General features: G+C 41.0%; 1 protein-coding gene across 2 annotated transcripts in view; it reads right to left on the reverse strand.

The window, feature by feature from the left end:
• Window positions 1-349: 349 nt before the first annotated feature.
• The window catches only part of TTC17 (tetratricopeptide repeat domain 17), a 59,489-nt gene continuing 34,347 nt past the window's right edge, over window positions 350-25,491 (reverse strand). For both annotated transcript variants that reach the window (XM_061998197.1, XM_061998196.1), the window contains 9 exons: window positions 12,756-12,911; window positions 11,858-12,108; window positions 11,053-11,218; window positions 9,259-9,379; window positions 8,859-9,018; window positions 7,468-7,551; window positions 5,981-6,100; window positions 3,662-3,805; window positions 350-1,426 (listed from right to left, as the gene is read on the reverse strand). In XM_061998197.1, the coding sequence (XP_061854181.1) occupies window positions 1,295-1,426; window positions 3,662-3,805; window positions 5,981-6,100; window positions 7,468-7,551; window positions 8,859-9,018; window positions 9,259-9,379; window positions 11,053-11,218; window positions 11,858-12,108; window positions 12,756-12,911 (1,334 nt within the window). In that variant the 3' untranslated portion in view covers window positions 350-1,294. The remainder of the gene's footprint in view (window positions 1,427-3,661; window positions 3,806-5,980; window positions 6,101-7,467; window positions 7,552-8,858; window positions 9,019-9,258; window positions 9,380-11,052; window positions 11,219-11,857; window positions 12,109-12,755; window positions 12,912-25,491) is intronic.

Raw genomic sequence — 25,491 nt, forward strand, 5'->3', positions numbered from 1 at the left:
TCTGGCAGGGGGGTTGCCCTGGATGGTCTTTCGAGGTCCCTTCCAGCCCTTGAGATTCTGTGATTCTGTGAAGTAAAAAGTTACAGCATTAAGCAGGAGGTTTAACATGCAAAGCTGGAGGGTTGGTTACATGATGGACAGCTGACTTAGTTTAACTTCCCTGTATTCCCTCCTGCCACAGGAAAGGAGGCAGGCACAGAGGGGCAGAGAACGTTCCATGGGTACATAGAGCATCACTGTCTAATTGGCAGTGTTGAAGGCTTTCCCAGTTCCCGGTTCTGCCAGGTACTAAGAATTCTGCAAAGGGTTCACACCACAAAGATTAGAGGAGAAGCTGTGTTTTGTTCATAAACAATTTACTTTTATTTAAAGTATGTGCCCTTGTTGATTCAACAGTGATCTCTGGAGAATCATGTACTCTGCCAACCAAGGAGAGAACTGATTTGGAAATCTTCCACCTGACTTATTTGCTGCTGATACCTTGGCAATGCCTCCCTCCTCCTCCTCCTCAGCAGCTGAAAGTATGGCTCAGGAGTGAGCAGAAACTTACACCTTATTCTGAAATGGCTAAAAATACAGTGAACAAAGAATTAGTAAATCAACCACTCAGGGAGGCAGAGCGATATGAATATATAGACAAATATAAAACATCTTATTGGGATTTTTAGTTTACTTTTTTTTCCCTCTCTCCTGCAAGGAAGACTAAAACCCACTTTTAGTGTCCTGTTGTTCCCTCCTCTTAATTTCCTCCTCATCCCCCAACAGAAATAAACAACTCCAAAAAATGCTTGATGTTCCTAATGCTTTTTATAAACGCTTTCCAACCTGGCCCTCTCCTCCCAAAGAAGCAGATGATGTGGTATGGAGTGAACAAGACTGGACAAAGCATGAGTTTCACATGGATGAATTGCTGATTATCTCTCTTATCACTATTTAGTATGGGTGTGTGCTTTGCTTTTCCAGTGTCTTAGGATCATAAGACAAGAAGCAAGTTATTTTGGACAGTGATGCCAATTTGAGCATTAAGGAAGAACTGACAGTGCCTGGGTCCTGGTACAGGTGGTCATGGACTCATGGAAGTTTCTTGGTTTAATATTTACACGGATGTTTTAAAATGATGGTGAGTGAAAGACGCTCCTGGATTTGAGAAATAAAAGACCCCTTGATCCAAATCCCAGCTCTTCTCGAAAAGCCTCGATAAAATTTTGATTCCTCAATTTATCTTAGCACACTTAAAAGCAGAACAGAGGATAATGAGAGTCTCGTAAAAAAGAACAGAGGCAGAGGCTGATGTCTATGGAGACCGTCGCTCTTTCTTCAGGAGGAGGTGACACTGAATGGTGCGGATTCGGTTCTTGGCTGGAGCAAACTCCGGCTGAAGCTTTAGTGTTGACTCATACCATTTCATTGCCTTTTCAAACTCTTCCTGTAAAGAAAGGCACAAGATTGCAGAGAGTCAAGATTCTGAAAAACAGGGTGCACTTAATGTTTTCTATGCCCTTCCCTGTCCTAAGCAGTTGAGCAGTATGGTCTGCACAAAAGGAACTGAGACAGTCCTTGTGGTTTAGGGGTTTTTCTTCTTCTCTCCCTCAAATAACTGTGATTTTTCTCTTGGGAGTCAAACCACTGCTGAGCATTACTGACCACTGTTCTTGCCCTTTCCCTTCAATAGCATTCTGGCTGTAAAACTAACTTCTACAAAACAGATTTCAATCAGAATTTGCCTAAGACCAAAGCGTTAAAATCCTGGACAATGCCAAAACACCAGCTTTACTGAGAAACTAATGTTTATAGAAATAACTAGAAATCTATTTTAAAACATTACTCAAAGTAAAGAAAGTAAAAAAAAACAAACTACAAAACCCCAATCAAACACCCCCCCCAACTTAAAGAGCATACAAACAATTCCAGCTGATAACCTGGACTCCAGAATGGTAGTAAGAAGCATTCATGTGAAAATAAGACCCGTTTTTGTAATGCTGAAATCTAATTACCTGAGCCATCCCACTTTTTTTATTACCTAGGGAAGCACACCAACATCCAATGGTGTATGAGAAGAAAAATTAGAGTGGAAAACACTCTTGAGTTTTGCTGTCACTCTCAAGACTTTTTGTTCTCTTAAGTTCCTTTTCTCAGTAACTTGGTTTGTACAGTAGAAGTAATATTCACTTCCAGCCACATTATAAACACCAATTGGATCAATGAAAGTTGTGAATCTTGATTTTTTTTCAAGTATATTTCAGTACAGTATCATCAGGAATTACCTGGCAAATCCCACACTGGTTTGTGGGAGCACTGATACACAGCAATGGACCCAAGAATCTGATTTTTCCTTTTTTTTTAAGTAATCACATTTACTGTGGTCTCATATTACTCTGATGTTCCTTTAGACTGCCACATCTTACCATGGCCAACTGTTTCCCCACTGTGAGGCAACTTACTGAGAAGTCTTACAGAGAAAGGAATGTTGGGCCTCAATAAGGTATAATGTCTTCTACAACCCATTGTTCAGAGTCAGCTCTCATACAGCAGGTTCAATATGATGTAAACAAACTAACCTGTCTTTAATGTTGGTATAATTTGACCCAGAAGATCAAATGTCCTGCTGCTGCAGTCACTTCAGGTAATGAATGAAGGGCTTCATTGAGATCTCTCCCAGACTTGGGGAGAATGAAGTTATCCTTAGGTACTGTGCTAACTTTAAAAACACATTGGAAGCTCAAGCATCAAACTTCTACTTCATTCCTTTCAAACAACTGTCAGAGGTAATACCTTTAACAGAACAAAACCATGTCTGTCTTTAGCTTGTTTCCATTGTGTGTTTGTCAGCACTGTGCATTTCAACTCTTCTCAACCTGGATAGCCATACTGCAGGATTACCTGCTCAACCTGCCCTGTTAGCTCCGTGATCCCCTCAACCACAGGAGCAAAACAGGAAACACAAATCTATGACAAGTGTTGACAGGGATAAATAGGAGCATGTGTAATGGAAAATACTTTTGACACAGACATATATATCAACTACATTTCAATTTAATGGTGTCTCATTTACCCTTCAAGAATGCTGGCCCTGGTAGAAACAATGATGAGATACATGAGAACCAATCCAGCATTAGGAAGAGTAAAAAAGGAATGGTTTTTCTTCTGTTCAAGGCAAGTACTGAAAACTAAACTGCAGAGTAGAATACATGGACAGTATGAAGAAATGTAAGTTCAATCTGTGAATTATTTTGGGAGTTGATAATTCAGATATTGAAATTAAATACTGACTTTGTTCATCACAACTGTGAGCTGTGTTTTACTTACTGTGCTATGTTCAGCTCTTCAGGATAGAGACCTGATTCATCATTACTTTTGCAGTGCTATAAAATATCTGTGTTTACATGAGCAGACAACCAAAAGAGTTTGCTACTGTCACACCAGAGCTTTGCAGACAGCATTCTGAAGCCAGCTTATAAAAATGCTGGCCTTCAAGTACTAAATGAGCAATAAGTGTAAAATGAGTAATACAAGTTTTGGCATTCTAAAAATATTCTTTCTTGTTGCTCCTACCCCAGTTTCTCGAACGTTGCTCCTCTACAATTATTTGTGAGAGTAAGATTTGGTTTCTGTGTGTCTGTAGTGCCAAAGACAAGGCACAGCTGGGTGCCAGCAAGCTCACCATTGCTACGTAGACATTTGCCAGGGTGAAATGATTGACCACGAAGTGTGGAGCTATTTCCACTGCCATGGTAGCCACAACGATGGCATCATTCCAGAGCTTTGCGTTGTGGAAGATGTTTGCTAAGCTTATTAGTGGTACATCCTGGAAGAGAAGAGCAAGCAGTGAACAGTGAGGTTCTTCCCATTGAAACTGTCTCAGGATCAGCAAGAGAAAGACTTGAGCCCATCACTAGGCTGCTGTCACTTGGGTATTGCCCACTCCATTATCCTGTGACTTAGAAAGGGATGAGTCAGACCAGTTTTACTATAAAAGGACATTTAGACCTGAGTAACACACTAAAAAACCTGACATACACAAATCTACTCACAAGAGCAACACGCACTACTGTTGAACAGACAAACAATTCAAGAACTCACCAAAGTGTCCTAGTGTACCTTTGCTTTTTAGATGCTCTTACACTAGTTTTCTCCCCAGAGATGAGGTAAAATCTCAGAGAGAAGCAAAGCTGTTTGTTTGAGCACCCACTTTCACCTCTTGCATAAGAGGGGAAGGAATATGAAGAAAAGGGGACACCAGGGAAGTGAAAAAAGAGTCTAACCATTTGTCAACAGATGCACTGTGTTTTATCCTGCCTCTGCCACGGAATTCCTATATGATGTTGGATAACAGCCATAAGGAAAATTTTCTCAGCTAGTCACTGATGGTATGTGTTTTATTCCCTGGATTTACAGACTGTGACCTTCCTGACTGACAAGACTGTTGAACCCTGACAGCCATAACAAACTCTCTGAGAGCTGGGCAACACACTTTCAGAGCACAAAATATTGCTTAAAAGCAAGTTTCAGGTGCCCTCCACAGGACAATAAAAAAAGAGACATTGGAGGTATTTGATCCCTGCCTCCTTGACCTCTACAATCAAGGACCTTTGGTGGGTGCAAAGCAGATACTGTGGAAGTTAGAATCATAAAAGAAGCCTGAAGGAAAGTTAATTACCTTTTATTTGCATGAGAAAAGGCAAGAGAAAGTAGGAGGGTGCATAAAACCAAAGAGCAGGATAAACCTTAGTATTTAATGGCTGTTCATTCAGTGCTCAGTCTCACTGAGTTCAAGTTGCAGCTGTATCTTTACAATCAAGACGACAGTTTTCCCTGGAGGCAGTTTCAGGTTGGAGGATAAAACCAAGGCATGAACTGGGAGAGTCAGCCAGTTCCAAGCAACCTGATGTTGCACTTTTAGAAAACAGCACCACCACACTGTAATCTTGCCAGACTGAAGTTGCTCATCCAGGCTCTGACCCTTACAAGTCACACAGTTAAGGGCAGAGACCACTGGAGGGACCATTCCCAGTTACATAGAAAGACAGGAAAATAAGCAAAGGCTTGTTGCATCAGATCTTGGTTCCAACCTTGTTTTAACGGGATAAAGAGTGCAAAGAGTCAGAATTATAAAGGACATGGATACACAGGATGGGCATTTCTGAAATGAGGCATATGTACTGTTCTTGGCTAAATCCTCCTAATAATATCCTGAGAGTGAAAACTACTTTGTCTCTCGATTTTCAGAGAAGAATTTAAGGCCAAGATTCCAAAAGCAGTATACATTTTGCAGTGCTGCACAATGTATTGCTCAGGTCCCAGAGTGAAATCTGCAATGTCCAGTGAGGAGCCTACACTGCATTTATCAGTTTGCAAAGAGGAGCCTTGTGTGTAACAATAGACATTACAGTGCTCAGTGTCCACGAGGCAAGGTGAAGGGTACAAAGCACAAATCAACTGTAACACTGAGCAGAAGATTATGTCCAAAGCACTGCCTTTTCTGGAGTGAAGCACAGAACTGCCACACAAAACCAGGCACTAGTGTCCAGCTGAGATTCACAGTCCAAAACACTTTAGATTTAAGCACTTAAGTTCTGTGTTTAGGTATCACCTCCTTCTCTTTTAAAGCAAAACGAGAAGGTCTCTACTCCTCACATCTTTGTTTAGATGACTTGTTCAGACAAAGGCTGACAAAGGCTCTTAAGTCCTACATAACAGAGGGAAGTTCAAGCCTGCATTTCCCAGGAAATGCACTGAACCACTTTTGCAACTGTCTTTTTTATTATCAATGTTTTTGAAAGAGAGATAGTCTGCACTAAACAGGTGGTGAAAGTCTGGAGGTTCACCACAGAATATCTAACACATTATAGACACTCGGTACACATGGTACTGGCCTTAAGAAAAGCCCGTGAAACAAAAGGTGTTACCAAAAGTCTGTGAAAGCTCTGTTGAGACAAGTAAAACATTATTTCACCTGAGTAGTGGGCACACGTGTACATACCTTCATGTGATGGGGGGCATAGTGCAACGCCTGCCGTAGGCAATCAATTGCCTTCTTCCCTTGGCCTTTCACCCTCCAGTAAAGAGCTGCCATGCTGGAGAGAACCCACGAAGTCTGATTCTGCCAAAAGAAGAGCACAAAACTCAGCCATGTAAACACTTGGAGTGAACTGTCTTTCACTCTTCCAATTGATTTGATATATGGAGTTAGAAGGTGTTACACAGACTTTTTGCTGCTTTGAAATAGTTTAATGCTGTTTTTATCTAACCAAACACAAGCAAGAAACAGGTGAGTGCGTCTGTCAAATGAAACAAATTCTGAATGCAGCATAATTTCCTTGAGAAGAACAGCAGCTAAACAGCTTTAAACAGCAACAACAGTTTCAGCAGCCACAACAGCTTCTAACCAGCTGTTAGATGCTGACTGTCTCAATGTGTACACATTATCCAACGTGAAGCAAAAAACTTTAGCTAAGTTAGCTAACTGGACTCTAAAGCTCTCTGTAGTCACTGGGAAGAGTACAGGATGCTCTGGGATGTACCTCAAAGCAGAAGCCTGACAAGCCTGGCTGATGAAGTTTGGTGCCTGTAGCTGGTTGACTCCTATGTCACAAGTTAAAATGGAAAACACCATGTGCTTGAATTCTGTGGACTCAGATACAGTAAATGAATGTTTATGCTCACATATGCAATTGTGAGCCATCTTGATTTGTTTGATTAGCTCTTGTGAATATTGAATGAGACTGGTAGGCAGAACTGCATTTTATTTCCCACACAGCTTGCCTTACTGAGAATTCTGTTTCTGGCCTCAGCACTAAATTTTCAGCTTATCTGGATAAAGCTTGTTGTCTGCAGGGGCAACTGCAGCATGCAAAGAGAAAAAGTTAGTATGCATCTAGAGTGAAAAGAAACAAACTCTTGTAACATGAGCATAAGAGTCACATCTTTACTGTCTGGGAATGACAAAACTCTATTGGCCTTTGTTTTAAAGCACAGTCAGTTCCTCAGATGGCTCTTGGTAGAATAGCCTAGGGCACCAAACTGCTTTGCTGAACCCTCTTCTCTACAGTGGTATAGAATATCCTTCCCACTACCTGTATCTAACAATAATCCCTGCATCCTTATCTGTCCTGTCTGACCACTGCACGCCAGAAGCGCGGTCAATGTTGGGCAAAAAGAAGAGAGAACAGCTGACAACTGGTGAAATAGTTTCACATCTATCAATGCTGCTCACTACAGGCCTGGAAACACTGACAAGCTTAGGTTTTAGCAGACAGATATGCAAGACACTTGATAGCCTAAGCACAAGACACAGCTCAACAAAATACCTGTGAGGGCACTACAGATGCTGAATGGAAACAAATCCCTAGTCCAAGTATTCATGCATTGCTTCACTGTGATTTGTGACAAACAGGTCAGGACTGGATTGACCACAACATCAGTCACGAGCAGCAGGACCAGACCTCTCATTTTTCCATTTGCACATACCTTCTCCAGGGCTTTGGCTATTCGAGTACCAACTTGTTCTAACGACTGTGGCGAGTACTGGTCTTTGCCAAGATTCTGTAGCACCTGTGGAAAAGGACGAATAAGTGCTTAGAGATGCTGGATACAGGTAAGAGATGTCCCTCAATTGGTTGCTTTTATCCTCAGCCTTTTACTTAGGTTGTAACATGTTCAAACCTGAATATCACTATTTTGAGTTAATACTATCTGTATCATCACACACTTTTATACCTCTGTGACGCTGAACACTAAGAATGGCAGAAGTTTATGTATATCTTTTGGTTATGCTAAGCTAGACTTCTCTTTCACTAAACCATCCATCAAGAGCTATAAATACAAAGACACTAATGATGTTTTAGGACTTCCCTCAGACCAGGTTGTGGATGGCTGGGAAAATATTCTGGTAATGCAGGCATTCACTCACTGAAAGTCAGAGGTGAATCACAGAATCATTTCAGTTGGAAAAGATCTTTAAGATGATCAGGTCCAACCCCTCACCTCACAGTGCCAAATCCACGGCCCTCAACACCACGGCTTGCAATAGCTCCAGGGATGGGCACTCCCCCACCTCCCTGGGCAGCCTGGCACAGGGGCTGACAACCCTCTCAGGGAAAAAGTTGTTCCTCAGCTCCAATCTAAACCTCCCCATGTGCAACTTGAGTCCATTTCCCCTTGTCCTGTTACTCGTTACTTGAGAGAAGAGACTGACCTCTGCCTCACTACAGACTCCTTTTAGGTAGTTGTAGAGAGTGATCATGTCACCCCTCAGACTCCTCGTCTCCAGGCTGAACACCTACAGGTGTCTCAGCCACTCCTTAACAAACTTGTTCTCCAGCCCCTTCGGCAGCTCTGGACACGCTCCAGCCCCTCAGTGTCCCTCTGGCAGTGAGGGGCCCAACACTGAACACAGCACCCGAGCTGCAGCCTCACCAGGGCCCAGCACAGGGGCACAATACCTGCCCTGGTCCTGCTGCCACACCAGTGCTGACACAAGCCACGATGTCATTGGCCTTCTTGGCCACCTGGGCACACTGCTGGCTCCTGTTCAGCCACTGTCATTTAACACCCCCAGGCCCCCCTTTCCCTCCAGCAGCTTTCCAGCCCCTCTGCCCCAGCCTGGAGTGGTGCCTGGGGTTGGTGTGGCCCAAGGGCAGGACCCAGCCCTTGGCCTTGTTGAACCTCATCCCATTGCCCTCAGCCCATGGCTCCAGCCTGGCCAGGGCCTTTTGAAGAGCCTTCTGCCCTCATGCAGATCTACCCCCTTGCTCAGCTTCGTGTTGTCTGCTTCTAGAGATAAAGCACTGTGCTAAATGTGCCTCAAACATGCCACGGTACGGCCAGTTTTGTGTGACAGCCTTCAGCTCTTGTCATACCTCTTTCAGTTGACTTTCTCCAGAGTAATGCAAGCTGGCCCGACTAGAGACACCTTGCAAGTGGTCCAAAGTATGCATACTGGCTGGTAGATTTGGGTTACAAAGGGGCTCCATGGCTGGTTCTTGCAGCTGCGTGGCAAAATCAATGTGTTCTGTAATGCTACAAAGGTCATAAAATAAGTTGAATCAGTCAGGAAAAGAAAACAGAAGAGTCATTACAAATTTCTCTAGTGGGCATAAACTGTCCAGAACCTCATTTGAGTAGCTCAAGAAGTAAGAGAATCTGGATCTTCTCTGTGCACTTCTCTGAAATCTTGGCAGTTGTTTCTTACTTTAAAGAATACTAAAATCTTCAGTTTATGCCCACCAAAGAACTTTAAGGTTCACATGAGATACTTACTCAATATTTTTAGCAGAAACAGCAAGCCATGTGCTGGCTACAGTTGTAAGCTCTACCCTGCGGAGTTTCAGGCACTCATCAGGACTTGGCCAGCCAAGGCTACGATAGTCACGCCTTTTGCCTTGAGAAAGGGAGAAAAAACCCCATAAGAGAAGAAACTGGAAGGAGAAAGATGGTCAACTGCAGCACAAGGATTTGCAAAATACTTTTTATCAGTGGGTGTATTCCCTGGGTTATAAAGTCACAGTCTTGCAGTCAGATTTCTTTAAGAACGTTCCTGAACCTGGATGGTCTGAATGGACCTTGTGGGATGCAAAGACCAGACTTGGATCCTACACGAGACAGATTCGGTGGAGTCTTAAAATCTGTTTCATTACACTTTTTCAATAGCTACACATTGAGAACAACTGAAGCTCTTGTTTAACAGGCAATGTCTCTACCTAAACATCCTTAAAAGAAGGTTCAGATGTGAGTCATCATTTATGACTACAGTTACAGTAAAAACCAATAGAAGTCAATTGCTCCATCTTCTGACAATTCCAGGTGAAAAATACTGATCCTTTTCAGTGGACATTGCTGAAGACAGACGGTGGCTTTTACTGATTCAAGACAGCATCATTTCTGAAACTATTTAGCACTCCTGTTTTGCAGAGAAGTTAAATGGGGCAGGGAAAGGTTAAAACAACTTGCTTTATATTAATAAATATAAAGCGAAGCCTACTGAAATCCCTCCTTCACAGTACAAACTGTACCACGTGCTAGGAATGCAGCTTGTGCTAAATGTGTAAACATTTGCTTCTCATATCAGAAACATATAAACTGTTTGGAACACAAGGAAAACTCATGGTAGCCATGAATTTGCAGAGTGGTAAGCTGAGTTTAACAGTATGCCAGTCTATCACACCAGCTATATAGGCAGTATTGCAGTATTTAGTTCCCTGAAATTTTGCCCATTTGGATACAAATCCTACTTCCTACCCAAGGTACAGCAGAATTTGCAAAACTATGATGAAATCTGTAATACCATGTCCTTTGTAAATTACTCTGACTAGAGGAAAATAAATTTTGAGAAACACTGGGAAAACTTTTGAGGGGAATGATGAGTTCTCATCACCACCACTGTGAACTGATTGCGAGTTCTTATTTGGACAAGCTGCAAATGTGCCCTCATGGCCAAGAAGGCCAATGGCATCCTGGGGAGCATCAAGGAAAGTATGGGCAGCAGGTCGAGGGAGGTTCTCCTCCTCTTCTCCACAGCCTTAGTGAGGCCTCATCTGGAGTCCTGTGTCCAGTTCTGGGCTCCCTTGCTCAAGAGGGGCAGCGAACTGCTGGAGAGGGGACAGCACAAGGCCATCAAGATGCTGAAGGGATTGGGGTATCTTTCTGGGAAGGAAAGGCTGTGAGACCTGGGGCTGTTCAGCCTGGTGGAGACTGAGGGGGATCTCATTAACACAAGTGTTTAAAGGATCGTTAAAACACCTCCTCTCTTTTTACTACTGCTACTCACAGTATCTACCTATTTCATTCTCTCCACTTCACCCCCAAAAGTTTTAGGAGTTAAGTATAAAGTTTTCATTCTGCAGATAAAGTTATGCTGCACTTTACAAAGAAGGTGCAGATGGAAGGGAATTCTACTTTTTGCACATACTCCTCTATAAGGCACATTTCTCTTTGTAGTTTTTGTGATGAATATTTGTGGTAATAAGTCAGTGTAATATAAAAGCTGCAAAAGAAATAAACCAGAATAACACAGAAGCTGCAAACAACTTGCTTTCTCTAGAAGCAGCAGGTTACCTATTGGTCCAGGAGAAGGTATCTTTGGTCCACTGATCTCCAGGGCAGTTTGGTAGTAGTTCTCATTTTCTCCATTAGTCCCTTCATCCTCGTTTCTCCCAAGGGGCTCTTGGAGCTCCAAGCTTTCAGATTTTGGTTTCTTTAAACGTTTGACTTGAAAAGTAATCTACCAAAAGAACAGTATAGCAAGGTTAACAACAAGAAGCACCATGATTATCAGCTCCATTACACCACTTGTTTTAGCACAAAGATTCAATTTCAAAGATGTTACAGACAAGACCTTTCCAGGTCTTTCCCTCCCTCCCCATCTTAAGCCACTCTCTAAGCCTGCTCACTTGGTGTGATGTGATGCATTGAAAGCACACAACTTCCGTCTCCAACAGAGGAGAAAACCAATTTAACTGACAGAGGACTGAAAGGTGCTTTTCATTACATATTTTGTTTGTAATGTGATGGCAACAAATAGTTACCTGCTTTCATGCTAACTGGAACTTTTAGTTAGAAATCTTTTTCCTTTATAACTGAGCATGAAGTTTGAAGGCATCCAGCATCATTCAACATCTAAGCTCTTACTGCTGAAAATCAAGCCTTATGATGCTAGTTTTAGTGATGCAGAGGCCTCTCCTTTAGAAGACGGATTGAAACTATTTGCTCATTTCACACAAGCCATGAATCACCTCTTTCAGGCCCACAGAGGAAGTTCCTCTAACATCCCAGTGTAAAGCCCCTTCTGAATTGTCCTTGTCTTTCCTCTCTCCACAAGACTAAGTTGGCACAAGACTTCAGTAAACTCACCCAAACTTACCCATTCAGCCTCATCATCATCACCACAGTCCCCAAAACAGGAGCTAGCCAGTCCATCCTGAGATCCCTTCTTTAGGACTCGGATTCCCTGCAGGTCCATCCGATGACCTTTGACCTCCAATGCCCCTTCAAAAGCTTCCTGAGGCCAAGAGTTTTCAAACTCGTCCACCAAAGCCATCATCTCTTCAGACATCTGATCCTCTTCTAAGCCTTCCATTCCTTCTGAACCATTGCTTTCTGAAGTGACTGTGTCTAAGGGGGAACAGCACAAAAAACTCAAAAATTCCTTTTCCTGATGCTTTTGTATAAAAAGAATCTTTTGCCCATGACCTGACTTCAGCACAAACAAACGCCACTGACTACTCACTGCACACTGCAAGCAGAGAGGGGAACTGGAGAATGCAAACTTCCCCACTGCAAATATGCATCAACTGCTGCTTCAAAAACTGTCACTTTCATCAGTTTCCTTTCCAAACCAGAATTTGGCCCGTTAGAGGGAGTTAACAGGTGTCGTTATGTATGTGCATTAAACACCGAATAAAGCTCTTTGTACATTAAGCATAAATCCTGTTCTTCCCTTCTACGTGGCACAGCTGGCAGACAATTCACTGAGGTCCAACCAATGTATGTTTGTAGACTCTTTCAAGAAACTACATCCTTTACCTTGGGAAAATGCCTAAATGTCCATTTCAGTTTGTTTACTGAATGCATTTTGATGTTATGCTTGACGAAGAAGAGTGAACAGGATGAAAATAGTTTTAAGGGTTACTTGTCACTCTACAGGCAGAAGAGTGAGGAAAAAACCCAGCTCTTTGGAGAAAGGAGCTTTATGAAAAGCTCTTCTGAAAAATCTAGAAACCAAACCATTTGCCAGCATTGATTTTGTAAGGTTGACTTACTTTCCAGCCTCAAGAAGGAGGGATCCCTTGAAGAACTCTGAATAAGGTCTTCTGTACCTTCTACACCTCCTTCTGTGTGTCCTGCCACTGCTGCTGACCCATCAAAGTATTTCTTGTTGTCATGGCTGCCATCTGAGTTTTTCTCATGACAGTGGCCTGAAAGACAGAAATTTACTGGCACACCATGGCAGACTGTTCTTTTTGGATATAAGTGCACAAGCTGTACGGTGGGAGCTACAAGTCTGCTAGTCTTCTATAGGAGGTTTAACAGATCATTCTACAAAGTATCAAACACTTCATTCCGTTACTAAAAACCTGATCTGCCTCTGGACAAGACAGATCACCTAAAACAGTTAGAGGAAACTATGTTGTTAGGTAAATTTGGTGAACTATTAATAAGAGCTGAATCAGTTGCTGTTTGAGGGAAAGTTGCACAGTGCATAGGAAATTACTATGTGCTGGTAGTCCCTCCAATGAGCACTCCCAAGGTGTATTTTTAGTGACAAAGCACCACACATAGGGGTTGCCTGCCACATGAATGTCACTTAAGACACCATAATGTTCACTGTGCTTATGTGCAAGGTAGAAAAGTCCAAGACAGACTAGTATGGGATTGCCAGGCTCCGACTTGTGCCAGCAACAGGCAGGTATGACCACCTCATTAAACACACAAAAGCTCTGAATGGTAATCCGTGCCAAAAGTCAGAAGTTTATCCAGATGAATATTTAACAGCTATAATTCTGCAGTCAGGTTGCAGGTTCGTGTTCTACTAAATGTAAAGATCGAGGAATAACACTGGAAAAATCCAAATGTAGAGCCAGTAAGGAGAAGACAGAAAAGAAAGTGCCAACTCGCAACACTAGCCTTGGAGCATCCTTCTGTGAGACACTGTTACGCTTTCAGACTTGAGAGGGTAGCCACCTGCAACTTCATAGCAATATTTTGACCTCAAATACATTTTAACTAAAGATCTCAGATCTTCTAGACCTTCAGAGCTGCACAGGATTCTTCATATGTGTGAGGAGAGAGGCTGGGAGCTGCCCTAAACCCCCTTGCAGAGTGATGAGACAGACACGGACCAGGGCATTTGGCTGGCATCACAGAAAAACACTCTGTACAAAGCTGCTGCTCTCAAATCTGTCCTTCATTTCAATCACTTGTGAGTGAAAAATTGCACACATACAAAAATGAATTAAGCAGCACACAGAGAATCAAAGAAAGTTTAAATTAAGTGTAAGATTCTCAAGTATGTTCCCTGTTCTCTCCTCATGAACTGTATTTGTCCATGCATACGAAAAGCCTTTTTTCAACCAGCAGCATAAAACATGAATAATACAAATAAAGTACATGAGTGACTCCCTTCTGCATGCAGTGATCCCACGTCACAGCTGAATATTTTTAAGTTTCACTCTTTTATCAGGCCAAAAGGACAAATGGAAAGCTGTAACTCTCATGTAAGGGTGACCTGTTCCACCTGAAACTATTTTGCTGTACGCTCCTTCCTTTTGCATCTGGGAACACTCAGGTGGCATCTCTGGGGTAAAAACAGACCAGGATTTTCTAGTATTTTCTAGGGAGTGTGTCACCAAAATAAATCAAATAAAACTATATTCATAAACCCTCTGTGAAAACTATTTCTTGCCCTACCTTTTCTGTACATAAGTCAAACAATGTTATTTTATTAGTAAGCACATAAGCCAGAAGCAGTTAACTTCATAAACTCTTCTAACATCTGCCATACTCTTCTTTTTCTACTCTATCAGTCATTGACTCCTCCTTTAATCCCCTTCCCATCTCCCTCATGCTGTGAATAAATTTTTTCATTAAAAAAAAAAACCATAAAATGATTGCTTCAATGTAAGCAGATCTTCACATTTAATTTATGAGAAATGGTGTGCACAGAACCCTAAAACTGAAACTAGTGTCTCTGACATCAAACCAGCCTCATTTCAGTGCAAATCAGATGTAATGACCACAATTCCCTTTGCTGAATGTCAGCACATCATCAGTATAAAGAAAAACGCAAAGGGGCTGAAGAACAGACAGATATTTTTTAATGAAATAAAAATGCCAAAAAGACAAAAAAACCCTGGAAATAGCAAGAAGAAGGAAAAAAAACCCAACCTCAGAATGGCACTGAAAACTCTGCTTGGCATTAATATTATTATATTAATATTATATTACAAGCAGCTAAAAAACACAGGAGAGGATTAGATTTCTTGGGACCTGAGAGCTGCTATATATAGAAAACAGAACACCCTCATTTCTTCAAGTTGCTGCTTTTGGTTGTCAGATATCGCAGAAGGAACAAAATAATGGATGGTTTAAAAACCAACAGGAGTTCCAGATCTCTGATGAGCCTCCTGTGAAGATGGTGGTGCTGAAACACTGCACATCAGAACTTTACAGCTCCTATCAACCCCAGAGAGAAGACCACCAGGTAAGAGCACGTGACCAGCAAGGGAACAATGTAGCCCTAAACTCCAGGCCATTCACTGCACATACTCCAAGCTGTATCCTTGCAATACTTAAACCACCTTAAAGCTCTGTCAGGGACAAAAACTGACTGCCACCCTTCATATGCTCAGTTATGGATGATTTAACATTTTACATGTGTTCTGGTTGTCTAAATGTGCACACGTGAATTTTAGGTGTAAAGTCCTGACAGGGTGATATTGCAGCTACAAAACGTGGAAGTTTAAAGGTACTTGAACATTCAGCTTACTCCACCCCAAAAACTTGCTACAGAAGGACCACTGTCTTGCTCATTTATTTTCTGAGAGCAGCTGTTGCCACTATTCCTGTTGCTTCTGCAGAGATAAGAAAGCTCAAGGGATAGAGAGGATACATTTGCATACTATGAGACCTGGTTACTAGGCAGTGAAACAAAGATGCTATAGAGATGACATGAAAGAAGTATCTGTGTGCTCATTTAAGTGGCAGAAATAATATAAACAAACAATCTGAAGATGCCAGGTTAAGGTAGAATTTGGGAAGGTAAAAAAAGAGCTGATAAATTACAGGAATTCTATCCTAAACTAATGATTATATCCATGGGATAGAAAAAAGCAAATAGAAGGTCTAAACTGAAGCATCAAGGCCTTGGAGATTAAGACCAGAACACAGTATTATGTATTAAAGGCTTCTCATTCTCATACTGCTCTAGTTTCCAATGTTTGGGGGTCAGGGTTAATGCACTGGTACAGAATTAACACAGCACACATTTTAAATACAGAAAAGATTTGCTAGATCATCCAGCCCATCTAATATTAACTACCACCTTGATTTGCAAGATCCCCCTCAAATATCCACTGAAGGGCTGAAAAACACAAAACAAAGTCAAGACTTAAGCTCTTGTTTAGGAATTGGATGATCCCAAACCCTGAAGTGGAAAGACACTTAGATTAAGGAAAGAAACAACCAGAATGTTCACATCTGTAGCATGGAAGGGGAAACAGTAGGAAGGAGGAGTGATGCAGGAACTGATGTTGAAGTCTTGTTCCAACTATTAAGAGGTAACAAAAATTTATTCTGAATTATACTTAATATTGTCACGTTTCTCAGAAAAAGACACTTGGAAACAATTATTACAATTATTATTCCCTTATTACATTTATTTTTGGTACTGTGTGGGGTTATTTTTGTTTGTTTAAGAGCAAACTTCTATAAATTTAGGTGACTCTGGACCCTCAGGCTAAAAGCCACTTACCTAAGGCAAGGAAAAAGCACAAGAAATGTATGGAAAAGAGGAAAGACGAACAAACAGTACCCCCAGCACATCACATGGAAGTACTGCACCATGAGGAAGGTCTTGAAGGTAATTAAACTTCACCATCAAAGAGGGTGTTGGTTGTTTTCAAACCTAAATTAACTGCCACTGTAGCTGTCTGTGCCTGTGGTGCACCTGGCAGAGAGAATGTGGCCTCAATATTTTCACTCTTTGTTTCCTGTATATTCACTTAAGATTGAGGATTTGGTGTCATCAACAGCATTACAAGTAACTGAAATTATCTCCAAGTGTCTTTGGTCAGCACAGAGGTTTTACTGACTTTTTATTCCTTCTTTGTCAGTGCAAAGTTTGTAAAATATGGTGCTCCTAACCTCACCACCTATGTTCTAGCACAAGAGGTTTAAGAAAATTACTGGCTCCTAACTTCTTGTGATGAGACAAACTAATTTCCTTAAACTTTTTGGTATCTATTTAGAAATTACAGTAGCAGAATAATGATTCAAAACTAGAAGTCAAGTCATTTAAAATTTAGGTACTGGGCTTTTTTTTCGCTATCACTTGGAATAAGCAGAGTTGGATCATCTCTTGAATGATTACAAGGGTCAAGTAACTATTACTGTAGACAGTGGCCTGCAGTAAGTTACACAGACTGCAAGTTACCTGGAGATGCCACTTAAATAGTGTTCCTCATTTCGGTTAAACAATGCAAAGAGAGAACTCCTCTTAATACTGATGGAGGTCACACTAAGAACTGAGTTGTCAGAGCACAGAACACACTGAAACCAATAGGAGTTATTAATTCCATACTTGTTTTTGATGCATGCTCAAAGCTGATATTCCCCACATTGAAATTCAGTACAGGTAGGTCTCTTTTTTTGTAGCAGGAATAACATAGCACCAAACTTAATGAAAACAAGTTTTAATCCCTGCACGTAGATGAACAGTCTCCTCCTATAGAGACTTCAGGAGCATATTGTCACCCATCACTTTTACACAACAAGTCTGATTTAAGCAATATAAGCAATATAATTTAGCAGAGTTTATAAAGATAATCTTCCAAATGAACTTGCCTACCGGAACACTTTTAGTGCATCAAAAATGACTGGGATCTCAGTCATCAACATTGAGGCCAAATTAGCACCAAATTTCCACACCACGGTGACTTCAACCCAATATGATATCAGCAAGGCAAGACAGTGTTACAGGGAAGTGCTGTTTGAGAGACCATCCTTCAGACAACATCTGAAATAGGAGCTCTGACTTCCACAGCAGCGTTAATGTTGGTGATTAGCACACTGCAGATCCAAATTACCTTCATGTTTCAAGGTGAATATAATTTGCTAAAGATCTTGTGAGCCATTAAGAGTGACCATGTTATTCCAATCACATATGAACAGACACTTGATTGCAAAACAGTTGATTTAAAAAAAACTCAACCCATGAGTTATAAAAGCCGTAGGATGAGCAGTAACTAGAGACCTATCTTTAGCAGCAGTTGCTGCTCTGCTCACCTTAATTATAAACTAACATGGTTCTATTAAGACTTTGCTTTCTAAAGTTCTTTTTATTATTGTTTTTGTGAAAAATACATATTTGCACTTCAAAATGAACTCCCTGATTGAGCTTTAAAAGCCAAAGCTGCAAACCACTTGTGACTAAACAAGACTGTCATCAAAAACATGACAGAAAGGTCACAAGCCATAACAGCCAAGACAGCACTGTGCTCCAGAAGAAAATCAGGTGCTGTCCACCAAAGCATTAAAAGACCCACAAAAATTAGAGAGTTCTCAGTTTATTTTTAGTGAAAAATTATGAACAAAGTAACAAATGGAGTAGGGAAGTAAAAGGAGAAGTTCTTAACAAGTACCTGGCTATGCAATACTGACCTGTGAATACTGGAGAGGTCTCTGTTTGACTGAAGACAAATACTTAAGTCCAGGTACCTATTCCCTGTGCACTACAGGATGCAGGAATGACACCAAGCAGACTGGCAACCTACACTTGCAGCAGCATAAAACTGTTCAAAACCTTTCTGCAGACTGGCAAAGCCAAACAGCCCACCCAGCAGTCAGCCTCGCTCTCTCTAAACCCAACAGTATCACTGCTGGTTCCAACAAGGCATGTGAAACAGTAACACAAGTGTCCCTCCAGTACCTCTTATAGTCCTCACATACTGGATAATTTGTTTAGAAGTCAAACATATTGACTGCCCAGATATCATCATAACACTACTGTGGAAGAATGAATAATGAATTGTAATAAGTTCCCCCACTAGTCAAGTATTTCAAGTTATTTACCAACGTGGGCACTAGGGGAGAATGATGAGAGTATTGACCAAAACTTAGACTAAGCTTTTGGTGTGCTTTCTCCCCACACAGAAACACTGTTCACTTTTAGCTTTTTCCTTTAATATAAACCCTCCTTTGCAAAACTGCAAGTTACAGGCCATAAATAAACATTTTCAAAGGACAGGACATACTGCTAAAAAGCAAAGCTAAATATAGAGAACAAATAATGAAAAGCAATATAAAGTATTTTAAAAGTTGATTGTCGTAAATTCCTACCTCTTCTCTAAATTCCTCCCTTAGATGAGCGGTCAAGTGGCCCTTCTTCAAGGATGATGAGAGGCTCTCTCAAAATTGAGCAGTCAGAAGAGAGCACTACATAACAAGCTTTGGTTTGATGCACAGCAAACAGGATGATGATTTATGTGGTCAAAATTTAGACTCAAGCACAGAAAACGCAGCATACAAAAGTTCTTTCTTTTGTATTATTTATTCCAACGACAGCTTTTCAATTGAGAGGATTATATAGGAAAACAACTGCTCTCACTTGCAGGGAAAGAGTTTTAAAAATCTGGTTTGTAGCCAAAAGATACCTCTAAATTGGCTTAGCTATAGATTTAAAGATTATCTATTTGTCTTGTTACAGCAGTTCTGATTAAACCTTTCAAAACATACAAATGCCAACAATGCATAACCAGATTTCTTGATCGTATTAAACAAAGTACCTCACCATTGTGTAACAAATCCAGACCCTGAGGAACACAGAAATTCCCCTTATGAAGTATAACAAAGTGGCAAATAAACCATGGGAAAAAAAAAATAAAGAGGAAGACAAATCTATTTAAGTTAGAATACAATACAGTGTAATAAAGGACAGGCATGCAAGACAACTTGAAGAATTCAGTAGGTAACTTTAAAACAAAGTAGAAAACATCAACCTTCCTTCCCTAAAGTTCTTCCATAGTTAAAAACAAGGAGGGGAAAAAAATCAAAGAGGTTGACTACCTAAAGCCTTCACTCTCCTTCTTTGTCACTCACTAAAATAGGGGTTTTGGGGTTTTTTTTGTGATACATATGTAGAAGCAATAACTTGCTCTATGATGCCTGGGAAGGGGGATCAAAACCTAAACTTAATGTCTCCCATCCGGTCAGAGGGTAAAAGAGAGTAGAAACCATATCTACAGAGTCAGAAGGTAGGCAGCATTCCAGTCTGAAATTCAGCCTGTGCCTCAAGAATGGCTTGATCATTTCTTTATTAAATTAATTGTTTTTGTTTGGAGGAGCAAAGCAAGATAAACAAGCAAGCACAAGTAAGTTCTGAAGACAAAGACTTGTCCTCAGTGACTTCTCCTGTGTGTCAGGTTTTTTTTACTGTCAGTAAGAAAAGCTACTTATTAATTCTTTAACAATAAACACCCACAGTAGATCACGGTGAAATGTATGCTCTGAATATCAAATGACTAATGTTTAGTTCCTTGCACGCAACATACTTCTGAAATCTGTTTCTCATTAGGCCATAAAGACTCTTAGTTTAAGGATCACTAACATAAGCAAAAGCAATAGTGTACTGTATTTGTTTTGTTCTCTTTCTAATCTTTCCTCCATCATAAAGCCATGTACCTCTTCTCATGACAAACATTAAACATTTTGTTAGATCCTGTCAGATCCTACCAGTATCTATGAATTCAAGTTTAAAAGGGACTTCAAGTACAAGAGTAACTCACTCATGGGAAATGGCACCACGTAGTGGAATGCTACAACACCTTACTAACCCCATCATGAGTTACTGTCAACTTTCCACTCCTCTCAACATACAAGGTTGACACTATAAAGCCAAGTAATGGCTTCAGGTGTGTGTCTTGACCATCATTCTGTCTCTAAGGTTTACACCATATATTGGAATTTCAACAGTATTCCACAGGGACCTGATTTCACATATTTTATTTTAAAAATCCCACTTTTGGTAGGCTGTATTTATATTTATCTGTGTCTCTCTTCACTCAGTTATACTGCTCAGCAAAAGCAGACCGACAGATATCCATGCAATCTTCCCCCTAACTGGAGATCAAAGCAGAGACACTGACACACTCAAACAGCGAAACAATGTGTTAAATGGTCAGACAGGTATGCTCCTTATTAATCTAAGATAGCTTTTAAGTGCTTAGCAGGTTGTCTGACAGTCCAATGTTCTACACAATTCCATGAAGAAGCAGAGTTGTTGCTCTAAGCAAGATAAGAAAAATCAATTCTGGTTTTGAGGGAGTGATGAATAAGAATCACATCAGCCTTTTCCTGAGTCCAGGTAAGGAATATCTGCCAAACATTGACAATAATATTACCAACCATCCTAGTTTAGGATTCAACAGGAAAATACTACCCTCACACTGCCAGAACAGTACAGAGTTATAGAACAGTGCCTGCAGAAAAGATTAGCTAGCAACAGGACAAGGGGTAATGGGATGAAGCTGGAACACAAGAAGTTCCACTTAAACATAAGAAAAAACTATTTCACTGTGAGGTGAGGGAGCCCTGGCACAGGCTGCCCAGGGAGGGTGTGGAGGCTCCTTCCTTGGAGGTCTTCAAGACCCACCTGGACATGTTCCTATGTGACTTGATCTAGGTGACCCTGCTTCTGCAGGGGGGTTGGACTAGATGATCTCTAAAGGTCCCTTCCAACCCCTACCATTCTATGAGTCTATGATGAGGGATTTTTGGAAGAATGGCCTTTGTCCCCAGAACTGCTGCATTCAAGAAGCATCAGACTCTTCTCCTAGAGAAACTTTGAATCGTCCTAGTTTCAGTCACTAGTAGCTATGGTAGATTTAATGCTTAGAGAGCAGTCAGAGCACAATACAAACTCACATGAACCAGGCAACCAACCATAAAAAGAAAAGCCAGATGACTAAAGTAGATAGACCAGGGCTAGCTAAGTGCCTGATACTCTGTGGCTCAGCATGCAGTGCATGCACATGGCATTGCATGCTGCTTTGGGACAATCTCAACATGACTCGTTACAGGCTGACGCTACACATCACCATTTTACAAGTTCTCAGACTTAAGCCAAGCAAATGCAGCATTCAAGGTCTCTGAGTGTTGCTAATGACACTGAACTGCGCATTGTCAGTTCCCTCATGTGTGGGGACCACATGTTCTTTCCCTCCTAAACATACTTTAACCAACTCACTAATTCAGTCTGTACAGCTTTACTATGAATTTGTTCATGCAACTACATCTTCCTGGAGAGGTAGCTGGGGAATTACTATGCTTCTCAAAAAAGGCTGTTGAACATACACAGCTGTTGGGTGTTTTTAACAAGGTCCATCTCTAGGCAGTGCATATTATTAAGGCTCAGCAAGAATTTTTAGCAGCTATATGCAAGAAACTGCCACTGGCAAAAGGAAACTCTTAAAAAGAGATGACACAGGCAGCAGCAAGTACATCTCATTTTCTTTACATTCATATCACAAAAAAGCATCAAAAACATTGCAGAGAAATGTTAATACATCTGATAACTGAAAGTATCAGGTTTTACTTGAAAAGAGAAGCTTTTCTGTTCCACTCTAACCCCTGACAATCCTCCTTCTCATATTTGAGCATATAGTTATGTTGAAGTATCTGAAGGATCCAGGTGGCATACTATGAAGAATGGTTTACACTATAAAGGCAGATAAAAATGGGAAACGTTATATTTAGTTTACTACTGTACTGCTTTCCCTTGATTTATTAATAGTTTTGCATCAGTAAACTCCTCCTGAACTTTCCTACAATTCTAAATTCCCTCACACCTTGCTATCCCCGTTTCCTTGGTCACTCCTGCAGCTGAGGCCATGACCTTTGCTCTTCCCTGTTAGCCTGTGGCCTTCTGATTCTGGGAGAAGGCAGAATGAATAGAGAACAGTAAATATTGCAGGTGTATTGTTTGTAACAGTGCATGATGCCAAATGAGACTGATGACTGTTGAGAGAAGTTGTTAGGTACACTCTCATGCTGCAAACAAGGAGAGTAAGTACATAAGGTAGCAAGACAGACTTTGGACGATGTAAGGAAATCACCAAATGTTAGCATAAAGAGAAGCCACAGACCAAATTCACCCATAAGCAGGTTTGACAAATGCAAAACAGAATGAGACTTGAGCAATGAGACGAGCAATGAATACAGAGATACTGGTATAGCTAAAACCACCATGTTTAAAACAGTACCACAGTCTTTACATTTAAGAATCTCAAGCTATACATCTCTGCACAGTTTTGAGAAGAAAATGCACAGAGCTTTGAAAGAAAGGTTTCAAAGTGAGTTTGGCATGGCACTATCCGGACAAGGTTCTTCACTTTCCACTTCCTTCAGTCACTCCAGGTATGCTGAACAAAAGGCTTTGCAGAGAAAAATCTGATTTCTGCAGCAGGCACCAAACCAAGTAGTAAAATGTATCAAAAAGCCTGCATCTGGTCAACTGTCTTTCAGATCACAGCACTCAATTTCTAGGAATGCCACGATTATTGCAGCAATGGTGGATGGTTGTAAGTGTTTCTTTGCTCACTGGGCTAGTGGTGCAGAAACGGTAGCACAAAACTGAAGGAATAATTGGGTCAAGCTATTCCCACAGAACACATTCTCATATCAGATTTCTCCAGGATCTTCCAGTCAGAGGCATGCCTGATTATTTCCTGACACCCTCACCCCTCAGGGATGTCTGCCTGCAACGGGACAAAAAGCAGTCTTCATTCTGTGTCTCCCGCTAGCCTGCATCCAGGTAAGATGGATTCATTCTACACAAACACAATTTAACCTCTTCTGACTCTTTTTGCAGGGCAGAGCCCAAATACGGTGAATTAGATCCCAATGTGCAGCACCAACAGATCTTTCAGATGGACTGACAGTGCCTAATCTCTGTTGGCAGAGATGCTCGAGGGAGCAAGAATCCAGATTGGTTTTCCAATCCAGGTGGAACTTGCAGCATGAAAAAGAGACAAGTGGGTGTGTGTAAGGGGGAGAAATAAGCAACTGTTTAACTTCAAGTGATAACACTTATTTTAGAACTGCCACTGTTTATGACAGAACCCATTTTCTCCATGCTACTATTAAACCACAATGTAAACATTTGCCATGATCTGTTTCTGAAAGCTCTGCCAAGCTGCTGGTGTGCTTCATGGAACTCTGCTTGTTTAAAAACCCTACTGGGGTTGACTATTCTGCTTATACAGATGAACTATCCCATAGGCAATGGGGAGACAGTAAAAGCAGCAGATAAATGAATGGTTGCAGAATCCACCCCTTTCATTAATATAGTCAGATAAACAGGAGTATTAGCATTGGTCGTAGTCTAAACAAAGCTTGGGAACAGACAAGAAAGCTGCCTTTACATGACAGGCAGGCCAAGGAAAGAGAAAAGCGGAATTTTAAACATCCAGTACTGTCCATACAATTGGGATCGATTCTTGCCTTTTGCTCCAACTAAGATGAAATTCTGAGTTAAGCTCAACACCTTTTGCCCCAAGAGGAAGCAATCCCTCTTTTCCACTGATTAACACTCTAAGCAATGAGCATTCCTTGGAGGAACAAGACACAGCAGCCTAAGAAGAAAGAAACTAAAATGCTATTATGACAAAAATGTCTAAAAGGACACGCTATAGCAAATGAAAACAAAAGTTAACACACCCTTGCTGGGACTAACAAGGCCATAGCTTGTATGGACCCACTGAATCAGCAAAAGCTACGTTTACAAATGCAAAGTATTTCCCATTGCACTGTTGTCAAGAAAATGTATGTGATGCTTTTACTTAAGAGTTGGTTCTACCCAAAATGGCTACAGGGAACTCGATGTGATTGCAGTTGTCAAGTTCAGAGTGAGAAGCTTAAACTGTGCTGCTAAGTAAGTTATTTTATCTGTCCATAAGCTTACTATTAAGAGTTTCAAGCAGAGATTCTCCTTTCAGGTCAATCTCTACTCTTCAGGTCAATTTGCTTAAAGGTTTAAGCTTCTTAATCTTCTAAGATCTTAAGTGCTGAGGGACAAAGAAAGATCCACACACTTAACAAATACATTTTCCCCATGCTGTCTTTCAAGTAGTAGATGAAATAAACCAAGAGTTTGGATTTCATCTGATGTAAGATGTTTGTACCACAAGAGGGCACTGAAGCCACACTTAAAGTGGGTCATTAGCTGTATACGTTACCCAACTAAGTAATAAAATAAGGAAGTATGCATTGCCTTCAAAAACGTACACATTTATATGATGTAAAAGCATCCAGCTTATCTTGATGGCATGCACACTCATTCCTAAGGTACCCACACTGCCTCTACTTTCAACAGAGCAGCAGAAAGTTTTTTGTAAAAGCACTACCCTGACAAGTAATGAAAGATAGTGAGACCTGAAGCTTGAAACAAGCTGTGCTTTATGTTTTGTATGCCATCAGTCTCTTAATCAAGATTAAGATTTTGAATTTTGAGGCTGTTTTAAAACAATGTGAAGTGCATGAGCTCACCGTGAGGTGGAGCTGTTAGTCAGAGGTAGATGCTTAGTCAGAGAAAAGAATTTTGAGTACAAATGACTTCTGCTTGTCCGAGTAGCAATTGTGTTTACACACATAAAGAAAAGTCCAGTGCAACAGCAATTAACAAATCTACACGTTTCAACAGCCAGATGACCACCACACTAAAACCAGCATATTTTAACCTTATTAATGAGGCTTGGCAACATTTGAGTGTTCATACCAGCCAAC

Source organism: Colius striatus, chromosome 6 (genome assembly GCF_028858725.1).
Source record: "Colius striatus isolate bColStr4 chromosome 6, bColStr4.1.hap1, whole genome shotgun sequence".
Classification (NCBI taxonomy): domain Eukaryota; kingdom Metazoa; phylum Chordata; class Aves; order Coliiformes; family Coliidae; genus Colius; species Colius striatus.